This window comes from Takifugu flavidus, chromosome 3 (genome assembly GCF_003711565.1).
Source record: "Takifugu flavidus isolate HTHZ2018 chromosome 3, ASM371156v2, whole genome shotgun sequence".
Taxonomy (NCBI): domain Eukaryota; kingdom Metazoa; phylum Chordata; class Actinopteri; order Tetraodontiformes; family Tetraodontidae; genus Takifugu; species Takifugu flavidus.
In genome coordinates, this window is record NC_079522.1 from 8,273,720 (window position 1) to 8,293,772 (window position 20,053).

The 20,053-nt window shown below is 44.9% G+C and overlaps 3 protein-coding genes across 6 annotated transcripts; 2 read left to right on the plus strand and 1 right to left on the minus strand.

Annotated features, from left to right (window-relative positions):
• The first annotated feature begins 268 nt into the window (after window positions 1–268).
• ecsit (ECSIT signaling integrator) lies at window positions 269–2,924 on the plus strand. Its single transcript, XM_057026477.1, has 8 exons — window positions 269–395; window positions 739–891; window positions 982–1,387; window positions 1,464–1,687; window positions 1,794–1,851; window positions 1,949–2,097; window positions 2,186–2,291; window positions 2,463–2,924. Exons 2-8 carry the CDS (start codon window positions 754–756, stop codon window positions 2,705–2,707), a joined length of 1,326 nt encoding a protein of 441 aa, XP_056882457.1. The 5' UTR covers window positions 269–395; window positions 739–753; the 3' UTR covers window positions 2,708–2,924.
• A 1,904-nt stretch (window positions 2,925–4,828) lies between these two features.
• On the minus strand, window positions 4,829–12,076 carry si:dkey-28a3.2 (uncharacterized). Of its 3 annotated transcripts, XM_057026467.1 has the most exons (7): window positions 11,001–11,815; window positions 8,469–10,928; window positions 8,227–8,384; window positions 5,796–6,443; window positions 5,516–5,553; window positions 5,382–5,437; window positions 4,829–5,303 (listed from the first exon to the last, which is right to left on the minus strand). In XM_057026467.1, the coding sequence occupies exons 2-7, from the start codon at window positions 10,747–10,749 to the stop codon at window positions 4,969–4,971; spliced, it is 3,516 nt and encodes a 1,171-aa protein (XP_056882447.1). In that variant the 5' UTR covers window positions 10,750–10,928; window positions 11,001–11,815; the 3' UTR covers window positions 4,829–4,968. The 3 variants fall into 3 exon arrangements, with proteins under 3 accessions (XP_056882447.1, XP_056882446.1, XP_056882445.1); XM_057026466.1 differs by lacking the exon at window positions 11,001–11,815 and adding an exon at window positions 11,926–12,076 and having other exon boundaries at window positions 8,227–10,928; XM_057026465.1 differs by having other exon boundaries at window positions 8,227–10,928; window positions 11,001–11,814.
• A 422-nt stretch (window positions 12,077–12,498) lies between these two features.
• zfta (zinc finger translocation associated) lies at window positions 12,499–19,397 on the plus strand. 2 transcript variants are annotated; one of them, XM_057026473.1, is made up of 5 exons: window positions 12,499–12,993; window positions 14,795–15,307; window positions 16,084–16,440; window positions 16,946–17,392; window positions 17,483–19,397. In XM_057026473.1, exons 1-5 carry the CDS (start codon window positions 12,870–12,872, stop codon window positions 17,965–17,967), a joined length of 1,926 nt encoding a protein of 641 aa, XP_056882453.1. In that variant the 5' UTR covers window positions 12,499–12,869; the 3' UTR covers window positions 17,968–19,397. The 2 variants fall into 2 exon arrangements, with proteins under 2 accessions (XP_056882453.1, XP_056882454.1); XM_057026474.1 differs by having other exon boundaries at window positions 12,500–12,993; window positions 17,486–19,397.
• Window positions 19,398–20,053: the final 656 nt, after the last annotated feature.

A 20,053-nucleotide genomic window follows, 5' to 3' on the forward strand; every position in this document is an offset into this window, starting at 1 on the left:
TTTTAAATGTTACGTTCACAGTTCTTTGCCATCTTCAATAAACGATCAGTGGCTATTTAACATAAATAAAATTCAAAAATCAAACAAAAGCATATACCATAAGATGGATTTATGCTGAAGAATAGATCACGATCAATGTTATATAAAAACAGCAATTATTCTAATACATACGCCAATCTTAACCCCATATACTCACATTAGGCCGAATGGTGGCGCTAATGCGTCATACGGCCGTTTTCCATCCCACCGCACGAAGAAGAAAACGACAATGACGAATTAAACGAAGAAGAAGAAGAAAAGCGGATGTACACAGCCGGCATTTCAACATGGAGATGCCCGTGAGAAGGGATTCTTGAAGGAGACCATGCTGTCGCTTCTTTCCCTATCAAACCAATGTAGGTTAAGGATGTATTGGTTCTACATATCTTATGGACACAGTCATGTAGTACATAATTGGTGTTCGTATTAGTTATGAATCCACTATTCACGCGTTATGCGACATCTGATTGAATATGCATGACACAACAGTTGTGGGAAAGGCGTTTATAAATTATGCTCCTCCATATTATCTTGGATATTCAAACCTGAACTGCATTTGTTTTGGTCGCGCATAGATCAGAATTAGACCACACTTAGTCAACCTGTCATGGAGTGTTATAGCTAAATATAAATTGCAATGGTTGTATTCATTTGATTGAATGACATTCACTGACTGTTTTTCTGTTTTTTGGTGGTCAGCTTGATGGCTTCACGATGACGCGCATCCGCTTTCTGCTCCAGCTGCAGGGTCTGGGACAGGTGGGCCTGTCCAGGTTTGCTGCACAGCATGGTGCCCTCCTTCAGTCAGCCTTCTGCCGTCAGCCCAACCTGATCAAAAATGCCCAGCGACAGGTACGTCAAATATGCATATTTTTATTTTTATTTTTTTTGCAGTGCTCAAATTACAGTTATTAATTTTATCAATTTGACTGTTACTTTTAGGTGATTAAGCATTTCCACGGCAGCCTGGTATGTGCTAAAAGAAACTCGGTACCTTCTGCACAACCTTTAAATGAGGACAAGAAGAGCAATGACTCCGCACTGATCCATGCTGACTTATTTGATCACGTGTCCGGCACATTCAAAACAAAGGCCACGTTTAATAAAGCTATAGACGTCTTCATCAAGAGTGACGTGAGACGGCGCGGCCATGTGGAGTTTATTTACGCTGCTTTAAAGAAGATGCCAGAGTTTGGAGTAGAGAGAGACTTGGCTGTCTACAACAAGTTGCTGGATGTTTTCCCAAAAGGAGTGTTTGTACCCAGAAATTTTATCCAGAGGATGTTCAATCACTATCCCAGACAACAGGAGTGTGGAGTGCAAATTCTGGAGCAGATGGAGAACTATGGTGCGTTTCCAAAACTGTCTGAGTCAGCTTATAAGTAAATGAGGGTCAGGCTGCTTTACTAATGATTTTGTTTCAGGTATCATGCCCAATTTGGAAACTAAAGTCCTTTTGGTCCAGATATTTGGAGAGAAAGGCCACCCTGTGAGAAAGTATCAACGCATCATGTATTGGTTTCCCAAATTCAAGGAGTTGAACCCCTGGCCCATCCCCAAGGACCTGCCAACCGACCCAGTGGACTTGGCTCGCTTCAGTCTAGCACGTATTGCTGATGACCTAGACGCTCAGGTCACAGTTTATCAGGTACCATACACACACACACACACACACACACACATATATGAGAGAGATATTTTAATTACCTGTTATTTAACCCCTGACCTGGTATTTTTCACAATCTTTCCACCAGGTTCCACATACAGATGTTACAGAAAAAGGAGAGCATGTCACTCTTCCGCATATAGTAGGTAAATATCGCCTCGATGCCTCTAATTAGAAACAATTTTGCGCTTTCTTAGAATAAGATTACATACATTTCAGTCTCAAAGATCTTTCTGTAACCAGGTATCCAGAGTCCTAACCAGATAGAGCTGCTGGCCAAGCACAACCCCGACCGACCAGTTTTTATAGAGGGCCCCTTCCCTTTGTGGCTGAGGAAAACCTGCGTACACTACTACATCCTCAGAGCTGACCCGACACCGGCCGACGAAAAGGTTTAGAGCTTCACATCTTCATCAACTTCCAGATACTTGGCCTCAGCTCCAGCTACAATGGTTCTCGCTGTTGTTTGTCCTCCCACAGGAAGAGTGTCCTTATGACCCTGAGAGTTGTTTGGCCTATCCTCTGGCTCTAGATTTGGATTTGGACCGGGATATGGGGGATGATGAGACCTTTGATGTAGAAATATGTATGTTGGTTTTCTTTTTTTTCTTTTTTAGCGATCCATAATAGTGTTTGCACGTTTGATACATGAATGAGGATATTGAGCTTCATGATAGATTCCGCCCTGTCTGGAAAAATAAAAGCATTGGAAATGATGTATAACGCATGTAATTAACGTTCTCTGTCTTGTCCCTAGGCAATGAGGGTCCTGTCTTTGCCATGTGTATGACTGGCCAAGGAGATGAAGCTACTCTAAACCAGTGGCTCTCTGGCCTCCAGCAGAAGAACCCCATCCTGGGACAGGTTCCCGTTCTGTTCCTCCTCGAAGGCAGGACGACGGAGCTGAAAATCTCCTCAGACAAAGAGTCAGACTCCCAGAACAGCCAACATGAAGACCATCAGACACAGGATAGAAGATCCAAAGTGGAAGCAAACAGATGAAATAAATGCTTTTTTTGCCACTATCTGTGAAAAAATAGATGGTCAGCAAAAGAAATTATGAAAATAAGTCCAGCACATCCTATAAATCAAACCGTCTAATTAACTTCGATTCATCCAAGCAGTTGCACATCATGTACCTCATCCTTAATGCAGCCGGTTCTAATTGTTCTGTATAAAAACTTCACTTCAGTTGTTTAATAAATTGTGAAAGACACTGTTTTGATATCTGGTCTCTACATTTCTACATTTTCTTTGTTCTCTTTACTCAAAGAGTCAGTCTCAGAATGAATCCTGTGGTGTGGAAAGCATAAAAGGATTCTTTTTCTTTACTGCCAAGAGGAATGTTTTTTCATGTTATCCTCTCCTGATTAACCAGTGAACCACTGTTTTATAACAAATACACTGACCTTGATGATTGTTCTTCATAAAAATGGATCCTATCCTTATTTGGAATTTCCCTTCCAGCTAGGCCCCTTTTTGGGAATCGAACCACCATCTAGATCTTTGTAGCCTAATGATGTCATGTTTTTTTTCCCCCTTCAAATTAGATAAAAAAATCTTCACAGTAAAATGTTGTTTTCATTTGAAGTTTGCCTAAATTTATTCTGAATCTACATTTAACATATAACCTGTGTTATGACTGGAAAGCTCCAAGAACGAGTGCAACCTTGCTTCTTGTGTCTTCTGTGTGGCTCCAGTTAGAACCTGAATTCTGCAATAAAATTGGTCCTTTGAGCCAGATACTGAGTGACCGCTCTGCAACCAGACAGTATACGGTAAGTTCTTCTGCTGAGCCCTCTGAACCTGAGTCCACTGAAGGTCAGGCTCCATCCACTGGGTGTGCAGATGGACCCAAAGATGAAACACATATTTACTATGGTATTTGTATTCCACAATTATAACCATATTAATGGTCCCACGGATCCCCTGGTGCTCAAAGTACAAGGACTTGTACTAAAACTTTAGCCTCCTTACTAGATCTCATACTAGTAGATATACTGGTAGCAGCCACACTAGTAGTTTGAGCGACCTCCAAGTTACTTGAGACAAAGAAGGGGTGAGCTGGAGGAGCTGAAAAGACAGAAAATGAAACTGGATGAATGATTCAAATTTCTTGAGAGTGAATCCAGACGTTCCTAAAATGGCAGACCGTCCTCCAGCACATTTTAGGCTGTTTGAGTCCCCCTTCTGGTCCACAGGCCTAGACTGCTTTGGGCCTTTGACTGTTAAAACATCTGGCGTACCGAGGAAAGGCGTGGCATCATCTTTCCAGGCTTAACATGCTGCATTCATCTGGAGCTACTTGACGGCATAGATGCAGATACATTCTTGATGGTCTCTAGAAGATTTGTCTCCTGTAGAGGCAAACCTTTTGAACTCTTTTCAAAGGAGAGACGGAACTGCCAAGTACGTCCCAAGATATCACCCCAGACAACAGCAATTGGCTTGAGCACGTCAACTTCCAATTTAATCCTCCATCTGTCCCACATTTTGGTGGAAGTTGGGAATGAAAGATCAAATCAATAGACGGCCCTCTGCCTTTAACTTGGAAATCAACCAACAACTGAAAGGCCTACACACAATCCTGAGTGAACTACAGGGCATCCTCGATTCAAAACCCCTTGCATACATTTCTCCTGACCTTCCTGATAGTTACACCAGAACTACAGCAGCTTGATTCCTAACTTCCCTAAGCACTCTACTGTGCCAGTGAACTCCTCGGCAAGAGTTGATGGCGTCACAGTTGGATTTGATCCCACCTTCCAAACCTTCAACTCAGGCAAAATTGGGAGACTGATAAGAAGAACTTGGATTCAGGTCAGGTTGTGCTGTTGGTTGGCCCTGTCACCTTGAGCACCATCGAAAGGATGACGGAAAGGTTCATGGGGTCAAAGTCATCATCCAAGGTTGAGAACACAGATGCCCTGCCCCCAGAATAATTCCTTTTCCCGAACTCAAGCAAGAAATCTCCTAATGTGTTTGCTGCTGAGGGGGGAGAAGTTTCCTAAAATCGAATTCTCTATAGTCTAAAATCAATTTTACAAGCATGCTCCTTTTTTAAAGCTGTCTGGGTCCGAACGATTTTAAGAAAAATAACACCCCAACAGGAGCAATATACTGTATATAACAGGTGGTTTATTTCCACTTCGAACAACGCTGGCCTTTTCCTCATTCAAAAGGAACCACAAACTTATAAAGAACTTCAGTTGCATTAGTGGAGTTGCATTGTTTTAGTACTAAAATCGTTTGAAAAATTGTTTTTATTTGTCCTCGTTTGAATTGTCTGCCAGCATTCCACTGTGCCGCTGGAGCTGGCTGGTGAAGAAGCGTTCTCTTCTGGAAACCTCCTCATCCCAGGCTGCCAGGATTTGCTGTTTCTCCATAGGGGGCATGGTCAGGCTGTCGGGGTGGGCCTCGTCGATGTGAGCCCTCACGCGCGTCAGACTGGGAGGGTACTGCATCTCCCCGCACACTATGCACACCAGGAGGTGGTTGAGGGGGTCGTAGTCCATGAGGTAGCAGCTCCTCCACGTTTTGTCGGGAACGGGACTGTCTTCGCCATCTTCGCTCGCACCAAACTGAAGCTCTGACTCGTCTGCAGAGACAGTCGCAAAAGATGCTTTGCACGTTGTTGTCTTGACCGTCTGTGATGTAGAGTGAGGGAAAAGCTTACCTTCCACTGGGGCTGTGTAGTACGGAAAGGAGCCCACATCAGCATCCAGCAAAGTGCTGTAAATGAGAAAGAACTTGGTGTTGATTGGTTGGACCCGGAAGCGGAGCAAGTTCAGAGAAATTTAGATTTCCCACCTTATTAGATGATCTGATTCCTCAGACGAGATCACACACTGACAAAAATGGTGACAAAGAGTGTTTAGTGAAACACAATGATTGATCCCAATAAACTATTTACAGCACATTTTTAATCAGAACAATTCAAAACATATGAGGTCGACCTTATCTGAAAATCTTTTTTTATTGCTGATGTTTGTACAGATTATGTACAAGGATAATAAATGTTTTGGGGGGGTTTTAGGTTACAACAAACAGGTTTAGCAACACCTCTAAGGTTCTACCTGTTTAGCCTTACCTGTGTTTGTATATTTTGGTTAGGTATGTCAGTTGAGGCTCTGTTCAGGGTGATAACTTTATCCTGGATGGCCTTCTTTGCCCTCTGTTCCTTCTTTTTTATTCTCCAGTATTCACGTTTCCTCCTCAGAAAATCTTCCTCGCGCTCCCCTGGGATGTGTTTCGGTGGAACCATTGTGGTCACAGGGGCGGGATTGTTTGGTTTCGTATATGCCGGGGTTTGAAATAGGGCACAAGGAATTTCTGCTGGCAAAGGAGTGTAATCCGACGTTCCAGGAGGGGGCTCGGTAGGTTGCAGGCTGATTCTGCACAGCGGGTTGGCTGGAGGTTCAAGGACGGAGAGGCAGGAGGCATCGTCGACTGTGTTTGTAGGCATCGTTGTTTTTTGTACTAGTGTGGTGTCTTCCTGCTGATTCTGAGGAGACCCCAGACGCTCAGAGTTCATTTGGGGAGGCGCACTATTTGTTTTACCCATGTAAGGAAACCCAACGGGAGGTAAGTTCACCTGATGATTGTCAGATGGCCATCCGTTACACGTAGCTGGATTAACGTCGGGGGCTGTAGGTGAACCAGACACTGCATTTGGTGCAGCAAAGAGTGGTTCATGCTGGAGGGGTAAAGGATTCATACCTGGATCGAGATCTGCAGCCTGAAAGACAACATCAAGAAGTTTTTATACAGGAACATGGAGGTGAAAGAAGAACTGACATTGGTGAAACATACTGTTGCACTGATGCACTTAACCCCCAAAAATCTATGGGTTTTTCTTCGTAAAGCAGATTTTATGGAAGCTGAGATCGGCCACGTACTTCATATTTTTTCTCTTAATGCATTACATTTTGTTATCATGGGGTAACAAATTCATTTTTCTCATGAAAACATAATATTTGCATTATCTAAATATAAAAGGAAGACAAGGAAAGATTGAACGAGATCCTGGGAGATCATGGAGTGACCTTACTCCACATTTAAAGGTGATTTGAAGAAGGCAGTTACAAAAACTAAGGGATGCATGACTATACTGTTATGAGGTGGGGTGGGTAGGGATTGCAGATTACTGAAACTGTAAATGTCCTTACTTCCCACTATTGTTTGCACAAGTTTCTAATGTAATAACAGCTACAAAGGTTACTGACGATTACTATAAATATCTAGTGCTCAAACGGGCTCTTTAATCCACTTCTACAAGGCCCACAACCAGACGCGGTTTCTGTCCTACCAGGAAGACAGCTCCTTCAAAAAGAAAGTTGGGATCTGGGTGAAGGCAGGTGCCGCCCAGGTAGGATGGGAAACCTGGCTGGGCTGTAGGACTGGGTTGATGACCACTGCTCTACATGAAATTTTGGAATTTTAACTTTATAAAAACCCAGTAACAGTTGACATGTATAATCCAGGGGAATGGACGTCGAGAGAGTGGCCTCCTACAAGTATGTGGGTGTTCACCAGAACAATAAAGTAAACTGGTCTGATAACACAGATGTCCTGTTCAAAATGGGAGAGCAGACTCTTCCTACTCCTGTGGAGAAACAGGGACCACTTATGAGAACCTTTTATGACTTTGTGGTGGCATCAGCCATTTTCTATGGCGTGGTCTGCTGGGCATGCAACGTCTCTGCCCAGGAAAAAAAGAGGACTGGGGAGGAGGATCCAGCTCAGTCCTGGGCTGCACCCTGGACTCAGTGGAGGAGATAGATAAGCTGGTATCTGTAGTGGAGAACCTGTCCCACCCCCTCCAGGACACCTTGAAAGCAGCTACTTCAATGAAAGACTGCTCCACTCACGCCGTGTGAAGGAGAGATGCCGCCGTTCCTTCCCGCCTACTGCTGTCAGACTTTACCAAAAGCACATTCAGACTGGAGTTCACAGGCAATAATGACAGTTCAGTAAGACATGCTTCACCTGTGGATAATATACGCCCAACAATGCATTCACACATGTGAAACACATGTTCAGTGTCACGCAAACGCAGCCCCTTTATAAGAAGTACCATCATTTATAGCATTCACTACTATCTGTAGCATTTTAAAAAGGCACATCTACCTCTGTTCTTTGAGTGCTTTTACTCTGCAACTGTATTCGTTGCCGCAGAAACACTGCAAATTTACCCATTGTGGGATAAATAAAAGATTATCTTATGTTAATAGTTTTCAGGTTATTATTCTCCATAAAAACAATGGCTAAGTCTGACCAATGGGGAAATTGGAATTTAACTTTTCATGTGAATAATGTTGGGATTTAGTAACACCATATGACTGTTGTCTTTCAGCTCATTTTAAAAAATGATTATTTTTTTGCCAAGTTAATCAAATCTTTTTTTTTTTAAAAAAGTTTGGCTTAAGAACAGCTGACAGTGTGAAAAGGCTATACATGTGACTATAATGAGTAAAGCGATGATGGTAGAAGCGGAACATTGTTTTCTTGTGTCACATCACCTGGGTGTTTCTCTGAGAAAGCGGGTTGCTACATTCTCCCCGTGGCTGGGACTTCCTGGCCCTTAATCGCGCCCTTTGCTGTCTCTTAATCAACTTCCAGTATTCTCTCTGCTTCAGAAGGCCGGTCAACCCGCTTTGCTTCGTCCCCGTGCCGCCACCTGTTTGTGCAGAAGATGATTTGATCTGGCACAGGTCTGCTTCTTGACACTGATGTCTGCAAAGTATATCAAACGGTGGCTGACAGAGGGTTGGCGGCTCGGGGGAAGAGTTGATTTGATGGCTTAAGTTTTTGTCAAAAATCCTCGGTAGCTGATCCTCTGGGCTGATGGAGGGTTCCGCGCCGTTGACGGCATTCGTAGAGTCTTGGAATGAATGTTCACAGATGGGGTTAAGAGCTTCCTCACAGGAGGAGGGAAAATATGAAATGGTGGCGCTGCTCTCGGATTCGGCCTTCAGATCAGGATTGATAAAAGATTCCTTCTCTTCAAAAACCATTACGGTGAAATCTGGCGCCACGTCAAGTTCCAAACTTTCATCGCCTGCTTCTGTTTTAATTTCACTTTTCACACTTTCAGGGGAAATTTCACAATTTCTGTCCGGAGTCAGATCCAGCTCAGGCTCTGGCTGAGCTACTGGATGTGGTTCTGGGGAAGGTGGGAGTTTTATACCGTCTGAGGTGGCGTTTATTGTTTGAGAATATTGTGATTGGCGTTCATCCTTGATCGGACTTCTGTTTGGCATTGGCTCCATACTGTTGTCAGGAAAATGTCCATTCGGGCTTCCGCCTTGTCGATCAATGCTCCACGATAATTGTTGTGGTCCATTTTTCTTCTCCAACACAGTCCTTGCCTGTAAAAGACTATGTTTCATTCGAGCAGCACAAGCTGCCCTCTGCTCGCGCTTCTTTAACCTCCAGTACTCTCTCTTCCTTGCAATCCTCTCCTTTTCTGTAGATGGAGCATCCACAGAAGGCGCTAATGACCCACTGTTGGACACCGCCATTTTCAAGACGCAGCCACCAAGTTTCAACCCTCCATTTTGAGGAGTTAGAGGATTGATAATAAATGTTCCTACAGTTTGGGCCGCTGAATGCAAATGAGAGACTTCAGCACCTTCGGGTTGATTTGTGGACCTGACTGACGGTCGGCAGTGAGGCCTCTTGGCGGTTACTTTGACCCGAGGTGGAGGCGGGGCAGGATTTCCGTGAACGGGCGCGAGGCTTCTCCAGTTTTTGTCGGATTGAGTTTTTTTGACGAAGTTGCTTTCAGAGCAAACATGAGGCTCCTCTTTACGTTCACACCCGTCAGTGTTTTGAGCCGGAACATTCACGGTTACTGTCCCGTCCTCTTTGATGAACCCTCCAATGGTCTCGGGAACAGGAATACGAGCGTTTCCTAATCCGGCTTTATCCTCCTGGAGGTGTTGATGAAGCTTTATTGTTTTGGAATAGTTCTCCTTTAACCGTACTTTCCCCTTAAACGATAGCTTTGCCCTCTGTTCACGCTTTTTAAGCCTCCAATACTCTCGCTGTTTAGCGATGACCTGCTCATAAGTATTGCTGGGCTCCATTTTAGAAATACCTCTTTGCAATGCAGTTTTACGCCTTGAATTTCTCTGACTCATGAGGTTCCTCTGAGCCTCGGCCAGCCTCTGTCGAGGTGTTTTATAGTGTGAGATCCCCGACGAAACATTGGAAAGGTCAGCACAAGATGGAAGCTTCCTCTTTCTCAAAGAAATCTCAGACACCAGAGCTGCCTGTGTTTTACTTTCGCTATTTGGCTTTTCCGCTTTTATCCACTCTTCTTGCGAGATAACTGGTGCTAAACCTTCACCTCCTGGTTGTAGTTTATCATCAGAAGAATACTGCGTATGCCCTCCTCCTCTTAACAATGGCTTAGGTGTCAAACCCTGAAGACCCGCACCATCGATGAGCCCCGTTTGTTGTGCTGCTTGCCTCTGTAATGCTACGCCCGGCGTCACCTCTCTCCATTTCAGTCGGGCTGCCAGTTTTGCCCTCTGCTCTCGCTTTTTGATCCGCCAGTGTTCTCTGCGCTTGGCTGCTCTTTCCTCTGTCTCCAGCGAAGATCGGGATTTATCGACACCTTTAGCCCTTTGTGCGGTGATCAAGGCACTCTTTGTTCCAGTTTGAGGTGTTGTGTTCATTACTCGGTCCTCCATTTGAACAAAAGCAGGGGCGTCTGGTGAAATGTGAATCATACCTGCATTGGCGCTGGTGGACAAGTGTTTGGGCTGTATGCAGAATGAGATTTGTGCCATGTGCTGCACTTTGCCCACTGATGATTTCTGCACTGCCACATGTAGCTGAGATGGCGGCTTAGAATTAGGGACAGCAGCGCTTTGAGGGTTGATTTTCTTCCCAAGAGTGCATTTAAGTCGGGCCCTCTGTTCTCGTTTCTTGTTTCTCCAGTATTGCCTCTTTTGGGCAAGGGTGGCATCATCATTTCTCGCTGCAAGCTGGTAACGTCGGGACATTAAAGTTCTTTCACGTTTGGCAGTGGGCATACTGTTGCCAGCTTGGACAGTCAGTCTCTTGTCATTGAACAGTCCTGAATCTTCCACTGTTATGCAGATCTCAGCTTAGGATCCTCGTCGTCACAACTTCATAAAATGTCTTTTATATTCTTTCCTTGTCTTCTGAGCAGCTGCAGGGTCTCTCAGACATATCATCAATGTTCGGTTTCCTAAAATGCATAAGACAAATCTTATTTGCAACTTAATAATCAATAAACCCGATGAACAATTTTATTACTTACTTTTCTAATTGCCAGTCATTTTTTCATGTTTCTGCAATGCTTAATCAACCAGTATGAGCAAGATCTTGAATCAAAATGATGTATTTGATGCTATTAATGAATTTCAAGATGTACTTTTTTGACAGAATAGCAAATTATTATATTTTAACTAAGTGGCTAAATTACAGAAGATTTTGTTTTCATGATTGTGTTATTTTGCTTAATTACTTTATAGTTTTGCATGATGCTGCATTAATTATTTTAACTTTCATATGGTAGAACCTGGTGGAGTGCTGGGGGTGTACTGAGAAACAGTCCCAACGAACCACTAGAATTGATGGATTGGACAAAAGTCCATACTTGAATCCAATCAATAGATCTGGGATGTATTAAATTAAAAAATAAATCATACAAAACATTCATTCAAGTCTCTGGAGACTACTACTCCGTTAGGAACTAAGTATATTAAACAAATCAGTTACAGTTTCTTTGTTTTGGTTTCCGATTCGCTAGTATTAAATAAGTACATTTTTGGGTTTTTTGATACCATGGCTCATTAATGGGGGTTAATGAGTTCTATACTGATCACATAAAGCATTTATAACACAACATCTCTGTTGATAAACACAGGAAAAGGTGCGAGCCCCAGGAAGCTAAGATGGCTCTTTAAACCGGTCTCTTCCTATCAAACATGATCATGTCGAATGCACTTATTCTCCTTCCTTGTGTCTCTTGTGCTTCAGCTCCCAGCTCGCACGGCATAAAGAAAGTGGAGGACATGAAGTGAGCCCAATAATGCTGCTGTCTGTCTCTCCACAGCACAATGGACACATCTTCCTGCTCCTGTCTGTGGCGCCTGTCTGAGTCGAGCGCCTGACTAAAATACGCCAGATAACCCGCAGCTTTCTGTCGCCAAGCGCCACATTTAGAAGAGCAGCGGACCTACCTGGTATTTCCAGTTAGAATCCGGTACCATTTCTGCGAGTGGTTTAGGACGGGATATATATCTGCCAACACACCGCAGTTTTCCGTCAGGAAGCCGAAGAACCAGGATGTAGGACCTGGATACACACGACTCTCCCTCCCTCCCTCCCTCTATCTCCCCCTCTCTCCCCCCTCTCTCTCTCCCTCTCTCTTTCTCTCTCTTTCCCTCCCTCTCTCTCCCTCTCTCGTGCTACTACAGCCACCACCCTTTCCTTAAAAACAAGTTCAGTGTTTTTGTTTTTCAATAATATACCCAAATAAAACAACATCCATCCATCCATCTATCTATCTATCTATCTATCTATCTATCTATCTATCTATCTATCTATCTATCTATCTATCTATCTATCTATCTAATGTTCGAACCGCAGGTTGGAGGTTTTCTATATTATGCTTATTTTAACTATTAATTGAGACACATATGAACTCCGCTTGTACCCCCCAAGGTTGGCGTGCATTTTGCTACTGTCTCTTTAAATTTACCCAGGAGCCCCCTAAGGTGCCCCAGGGGCCCCAGTGGTTCGGTTCCCCACCCTGAAGACAAGATTTATTAAATGCATTAATATAGACTTGTCCTTGGGCCCTTCTGTGTTAAACAGTGCGTAGCTACGGACTGTCTTCGATAGGAAAATACAATAGCGCGTGTATTTATAAAGTTGACTCGGGCTTATCCCGCACGGTGTGTGTGAGTGTATGTCCGTGTGCGCGTGCGTGCGTGGCTGTGCGTATGTGTGTGCGGTGGGGTTCTGCGTTAAGCGTGCCTGCCAGTTGCGTGTCTAACGGCACCGAGCAGTGTGGAAGTCCAATTGTGGTAGCATGTTGTCATAGTGACATGTCCCGCTATACAGCTGCGATACGGTGACCAGAGAAGAGACCCTGAACGCACCAAATAGCACCGGGCCAGTAATGGAAGAGAAAGAAAAGGAGGAAAGCGAACCGTTGGATCTCCGGAGCGGCGACCAGGCTGAGCTGATCTTATTAGTAATAAGCGGCGAGGAGGACGCGACGCAGGAGGAAAGTGCCCTGCGAGGTAAAATGAGAATCACGGTGACATTTTTAACTATTTCTTTTGCGCCTGTGTGGGCCTTGTTGGCCGTCGGGGCCACGGCTATTACAAAACAGTCAGCTAATCCGTGTCAGGGACAATACCATGGAGCAGCATGGCCCCTCTTTCAGTGGCTCCTATAAACAAAGGCTCAACAGCAACCAGGCTGGCGGACAGAGACGCAACGCTGCCACCTAGTGGACACCCAGGGCTATAGCACCCCCATCTATCTATCTATCTATCTATCTACCTACCTACCTACCTACCTACCTACCTACCCACCTACCTATCTATCTATCTATCTATCTAATTTAGCTATATATATATATAATAATATAACTTAACTACATTGTTACTTAAATACATTCAATAACTGTTTATAACATTTCTTACATTTTTGGATTGGGTTTATAGTTTAATGTACAGGACATAGGCAGCTCGAATGAAAGTTGAGTTATTTTTGCACACATAAATTAAACTTGACAGTGTAACTGTTTCTAAGTGCGTTTGCATATTTGAATGGCCTTTCACACATAAATGGTATTCCTGCACTAAATAGGATTTTTTTTTGTTATCTCTTGTCCCCTGAATTCGGTTAAAAGTACATTTTCAAAGTGGAGTTTACAAATTTGGCTCTAAATTGTAATTTTATGCAGTTGATTTCATGACATATACTGAGCAGACTTGGCCAAAACCTTATCTCGTGCATTTTAAACAAGGTAAACAATGAGTTAGTGAGCATGTTAAGTGATCTTTACTTTCGCCTTCATATTAAATGTAGGGGTTTCTTCATTAAACTGTAATAACAAAGAAGAATATCTGCGCAAACAACTGCGCCCCCAGATGCTTGTTTGGTAAACCCCTGATGCCGTAACAGCCTTACAAGCACAATGACACGTCTGTATACAGACAAGAGGTCAGATAACTTCTGGTTTGGCAGCACGACTGGTGTATTCAGCCTTGTTGACAAAACTGTGACGATGACACAGGACTGTGCCTTCACACCCACTTGATTTATTTTTACACTGTTTTTTCTCTCTGTGACACATTTTACTTTACCAGATCATGTTGATGGTGATGTGCAGTCAGAGTTCTGCCATCACTGTGCTCCGATGTAGGGCTCCGGCTGCTGGTTAGCCGATTCCATCAAATGGAGTCCGTTAGGTGTGTTTTTGCAAACTCCAGATGGGCTTTCGCGTCTCTTCCGTCTGGCGGCCGCCATAAACCCCAGATGGTTTTCTCCCATCTGCACACTGGTTCTCTGGAGCTCAGCCAGGGTGACCGTTGCATTTTCGGGTCAGCCTCCTTACCAAGGCCCTTTTCCACAGCTTAGGTTGTTTGGTTTGACAGCAAAGGGTGTGGATACCGGCGGTCCAAAAGCTGTTTTCTGAAAACAAATTGATGAGAGAGAATATCTGAGCTTCACTCGAAATTTAGCATAACGCTGCAGGGAGATGTGAAATATGTGCAGTATATTGTTGTACGACCCATTTACAGGTCGCATCAGCAAAAAAAGAGATTGTTTCTGCGAAAACCACAATAAAGTGTTCCAACCAATGGGAGGGCAGGGTTGGGGCCTCCGTCGTGTTTTTGGTTTCAACAATATTGACGTGGCGTTGCTGATACAACCTCTCAGGGATCCCTTGGTGATCCTGGTTCCAATGTCTGTCTCCTTATACAAGCCCCGCTTGCTAAACCCAAATCAAGTCTCGTTCAACAAAGTGTTTTTGAGCAAATAGCCGATTCCTCACCAGGACTGATCATTTTACTGTCTTGTTCCTATCAGATGAAAGCAATGTTGCCAAGGGCCACGATCTCGGGGACCCACGGCCCGACTTGCTCGCGAGCGTCAAATCTCCGTGCACCAGCTACTGGAACATCACGGAGGGCCCCGACCACCCTCTTCTGCTTTCACCGGTGACCAGGCCGTCTGGATATAAACCCAAGGTCCACAGGGCTTCCCGTCCGGGCCTGAGCCGGATCCCAGGTCGCGACCACCGCCGCTACTACCACGAGTACTGGCGCAGCGAGTACCTGATGGACTTCGACCCCCAGCGGCACGGGATGATCTGCATGGTGTGCGGCAGCTCGCTGGCCACCCTAAAACTGAGCACCATCAAGAGGCACATCCGCCAGAAGCACCCGGACTCCTTGTTGTGGAGCACGGCCGACAAAGAAGTCATCCGCTCGGTGTGGGAGAGTCACCTGAGCATGGAGGGGGGGCACAAGCCCTACAGCTCGGAGACGCCTTCACCTCAGGAAGAGAAGGAGCAAATGGAGTCAGAGCAACAGACCGCCGGTACGTTTGTGAGGACTTTACTCGCGCTCGTGCGCCAAATGAGAACGAGGGTGATGCATGCTGGGTAGTGGGGGCAGAGGAAGGCGTGACGATGTGTCAGGCTGAGAAGGGAAAGGACTTTAGGTCGACCCAGGCGGCCCTTGGGGTCCGTTTCGGTAGTGTGGTGGACCACACCAGCTGCCTGGAGTATCCCACAAGTATTACGTTCCTCGTCATTCCGTCATTACGTTCCTCGACATCACAATCCTCGACCCCACCGCAAGTAACGCAGGTACTCTCGTGCGTGCGTCCCCATTGCTACCTTTATCTATATGGAGTCAAGACGTACCAGACGTCGTTTTTTCCCTCTGACGGTCGTCATGGAAACATGAAGCTCTGCCAGTGGTGCGGCGTTTGGACCGGACTGAAAACAAACGCGTGAACGCGGATCGTAATAGATCACAAAACAGAAACAATGTGTGGTTTTCTGTTCTCCTGCAGCGTGTTTTTGGTCCGTACCAGCGTGTGTGAAAACACCCTGAGAAGCTCTCGTCAGTGTGGGTGTGTAAAAATGTGCCGTTTTATTGAGGGGGAAAAAAGCAGACGTGTTACTAAAACTTAACCACATTCTCTTTCTTTAGACCTGCAAATTATAAGTACAGGAAATATGATCAATTCTAGGGTTTGTGAGTATTTATGTAGTTTTTATCATTTAGATGATTTTGACGATTGAGTCTATTTGGATTTCAACAACTCGTCTCAATTCTTTTTTTTTTTTAACTTTGGGAATACCACAGAATCCCCGGGGGACGCATCCCTGCAGGAAGAGCAGCTCCAGCCTTCCAGCCTCTCCGCCTGCTCCGAGAGCCACGAAGCGGTCAAGTCTGAAGAGAGGGAACAGGACATGTTCGGACCGTCAGCCCAAACTCTGGAACGCTACCTGAACGACTCGCTGCACGCGTGGTTCCGACAGGAGTTCCTAATGGAGTACGAAGCCGAGGCTGGCCGGCTGCTGTGCATGGTGTGTGGAGGGGAACTGCCTTCGCTTCACCTCGACCATATCAAGAGCCACGTCTTGGACACCCATCCCAACTCCTTGATGTACAGTTCAGAGGAGAAGCACTGCATCCTTCAATCCTGGACTCAGACTCACGGTGAGAGCCAATAATTAGCATTCCCACAGAAAGTTTTTTTGTTTCCGGAATGTCATTTTATCCAGAGGTCACACACAGCAGGAATTCATCTCAAGTGGACCAGAACACTAAACGAGCGTCATAAAAACCCATAAATAAACTCCAGCTGTATCTCTTAAATTTCCATGCAAAGAACTGAAAAATACACGACTGAGATGTTCTTCAAATGCAAAAGATTTAGTTATATTGGAAGGAAAATAAACTATTTTCCATTGTATTTCCTAATATTACCAAATTAATGATATTAATATAACAGTGCGCCCCTGATGGAAAAATAAGGAACTGCAGCCAATGTCTTTCAGACATTTGTTCATATTCGGTTCTTCTGTGGTCCAGATTGGACTTTACGGTCTGTTAATTTGACCCCTAGTCTTGTTAATTGGCCCTAGCTGTAGTTTATATAATGATTTTACGTCTTTTATCCCTTCATATACTCTATGATGTGTTAATCTCTGTCCCCCTATAGAAGAGCTAGAAAACTCAATCAAATCAGAGCCCAGCACCAAAGACTGCGGGGTGGACCTCTTTGCTCAAGAGCTTGAAGCGATCCAAATCAACACAGAGTTCCACCCAGAAGGCAATGGCACTTTTATTCAGGACACTCTGATCGGCGAAGACGGTGGCGTCAGCGCTCTGGACCACGGATCTCGGCTGTGTCACCAGTCCAGGAAGAACGAGCTGTGCAGCAGGGACCCTTGGCGGCTTCGCCTCGACTATCTGGTGGCGTACGGGCCTCAGGGCCTGGGAACTTTCTGCATGGTGTGCTCTCAGGTGTTGCAAAAGTCCAAGGTCAGCTGCTTCCGCCGCCACATCCAGGAATGCCACCCGGAGACGACGACGCTGAGTCGGCAGGAGAGGGAAGCCATGGCAGCTGCCTGGACCAAAGAATGTTCTAGAGAAGAAATACGTGATGGTGAGCTGTCCCCGGTCCAAAAGCCATGTTTATCGTTGTTATCGTAATGTCGCTTCACTAAACTTCCCTCTGATCCACACGTCTTTCTAGTAGAACCCCACCTGAGCAGACCTGAGGTCCTCAATACCGTGGACCAGTCCCCAGAGGTCAGAAAACCCGGCACTAAGGCAAAGAAGGAGCAGATGGCGGCAGATGGCGGAGGAGAGGCTAAGAGAAGGGACGGCGGCGCCGCGGCCGCACCCTTGCGTTACAGCCATTACCCCGGGAAGGACCAGAGGAGGAACTACCAGGTGCGCTGGCGGATGGAGTACCTGATGGATTACGACTGCCGCAGGCACGGGCTCATCTGCATGGTGTGCGCGGCCACGTTGGCCACGCTGAAGGTCAGCACCATCAAGAGGCACATCCACCAGGTGCACCCCCACTCTCTGAAGTACAGCACTGAGGAAAAGCAGCAGGTGATGCTGAGCTACAACCAGACAGCCCTGCAGCTGACCCACTCGGACGACTGCTTCCTGTCCCAGGACCACGGGCAGATTGAGCTGACTGCCGTCCCGGCACACTTTAGCACTTAGAAAAGGGCTCTCACCCGTCTCTCCACCTTGCCTCGAAAACAATCCCTCCCCCTCCAATCTTTGACTTTGTCCACACAGATTTTTCAGAATGAGTTGAAAGGGTCATCATTGAAACTGGATCAAATGGACTTTTCACAGGAAAGATCAGCAAATGTTCGCTAACCAACTAGCCATGCAAACCGCAACCTGCCCCAACAGTTCAATGCAAATGACAGTTAAGCTTTGAAATCTGCCGGATTGTGACTAACTGTAACTTTACTTTTTTTACCTTAGCACTATCACGAGTACCATGAAAACAGAATATGCCAATAGAGGCACCTGATGTAAAGTTTTGGTGCCTGTTTGTTTACTCCTCTTCCATCAAATTTAAAAAAAAGTCATTATAGGATATGGTCATTATACCATAAAGAAGGTCGCAACCAGACCGAGAAAGGTGGGCGATTGTGAGCAGGTGTGGATTGCGTAAGGATTGCGTATCCCATCCGTGGTTCGTGTTGCACCTCTTCCTCTGGGTCAGACCGGGTCCCGCGATGGAGCCGTGGAACCATTTTAAGCTAGTCGCATTATTTCATCCCTGCAGAAACACTCAATCAAAGAAAAGAGAGAAATCTTTCGCTGCTGAACCCTAATTTATTTAGAAAATGCACAAAGGGGTCGTGAGTTTGTTGTTGTTACCACGGAGACCTTTCTAGAGGCGTCAGACGGGGCGACGTTGTGAACAGTTGAGTCTGTGCTAAGAGGGTATCGAACCTTTGGCGCCACCTGTTCTGTGAAGACACTAAAAATTTATTTTGCACTTTGTAGTAAGACATAGCCACCTATATGAAAAAAACGGGGATAACTATCAGGACTCCTCCATGAGCGATGGCCTCGTGGTGTATATTTAATTTTCAGGTAGCCTGTTTCTGAGCAAGGCCAGATTTTTATCTCTGGGTCCAGAGTCTTAAGTGAATGAATTAATGTTGCGTATCGGAACAACGGAAGAGCACTTTTGTCCTCCAGAAATGTCAAATGTCCACAAGCTTTCCACCCTGTCAGGATGCTCGTATATATATTTCTATTTTTCTCATTTGCAGCCGAAGAGAAATGTACCTGCTCCTTCGTGGCGTGTCTCTGTCGCCGTGACAACCGCTTTCACCCCGTTCGCCGCCTGCGACTTAGCAAGAACCGCACGAAAAATATGAATTCTTTCTTTTGTTCAAGCACTTTTCACACTGCATTTCATATTATGTGTTCCACAAACTTTGTAAATAGGTTCTGGATTTTCAGTCCCGCTGGTGGTTGATGCAGCAACATTCAGTGTGTTGCTGTACAGGCTGGAGGCCGATGGATTTGTTTTTTAATCACTCACTTCAACTTTGGTAGCATTTTAATTTCCCAATTCACTGTTAAGAAAAAGTGATAACAATAAAAAATGATTTTGACAATAACTGGTAGTCCGACTTTGAAGTCAGTTGTCAAATGTGACTTTTGGGAAAACCAGTTAGATCACTGGTTTATTTGTTTTTTTGGATAAGGTCTTTGTTCCCTTTATCACTTTCGGGGTCATGGGGAGGGTGCTGGAGCATTCAGGGTACACCCCTGAATGAGTTATCAAATTAATTAATTCCCAAATAAATACAATTGTTCAATTGAAGCATAATATGTACTATTTATATGTATGTACACATTTATACATTTCCACATGTCTTCGATGTCTTTATTCATCACCTTTGCTCCTTGTTAGCGTAGACTGATGCTAGCTACACATGCTAAAAGTGATTCGCAAATGATCTTAACTAATGAGCAATGGCCAGGGTGTCAGGGACCCAACGGAGAACCTATAAGTAATAATCATGCCCAAAGAGCTCACCATAGCAACCAATCCTGTCCCAGATAGAGTCCAGCACCACCCACCAAATTAGCGTATAGCAACACTCAAGTGAATAAATTAACAAATGGGGAAATACATTAATTAAAATGTCCAAATAATTAATAAATGAATTATAGCTCAAAATGTTTGTATTTCTGCACATATATCGCTGTAGTTATTTAATTATTGGATCATTGTTGATCCATTTCTACACTTCATAGGAAGTAAATATAA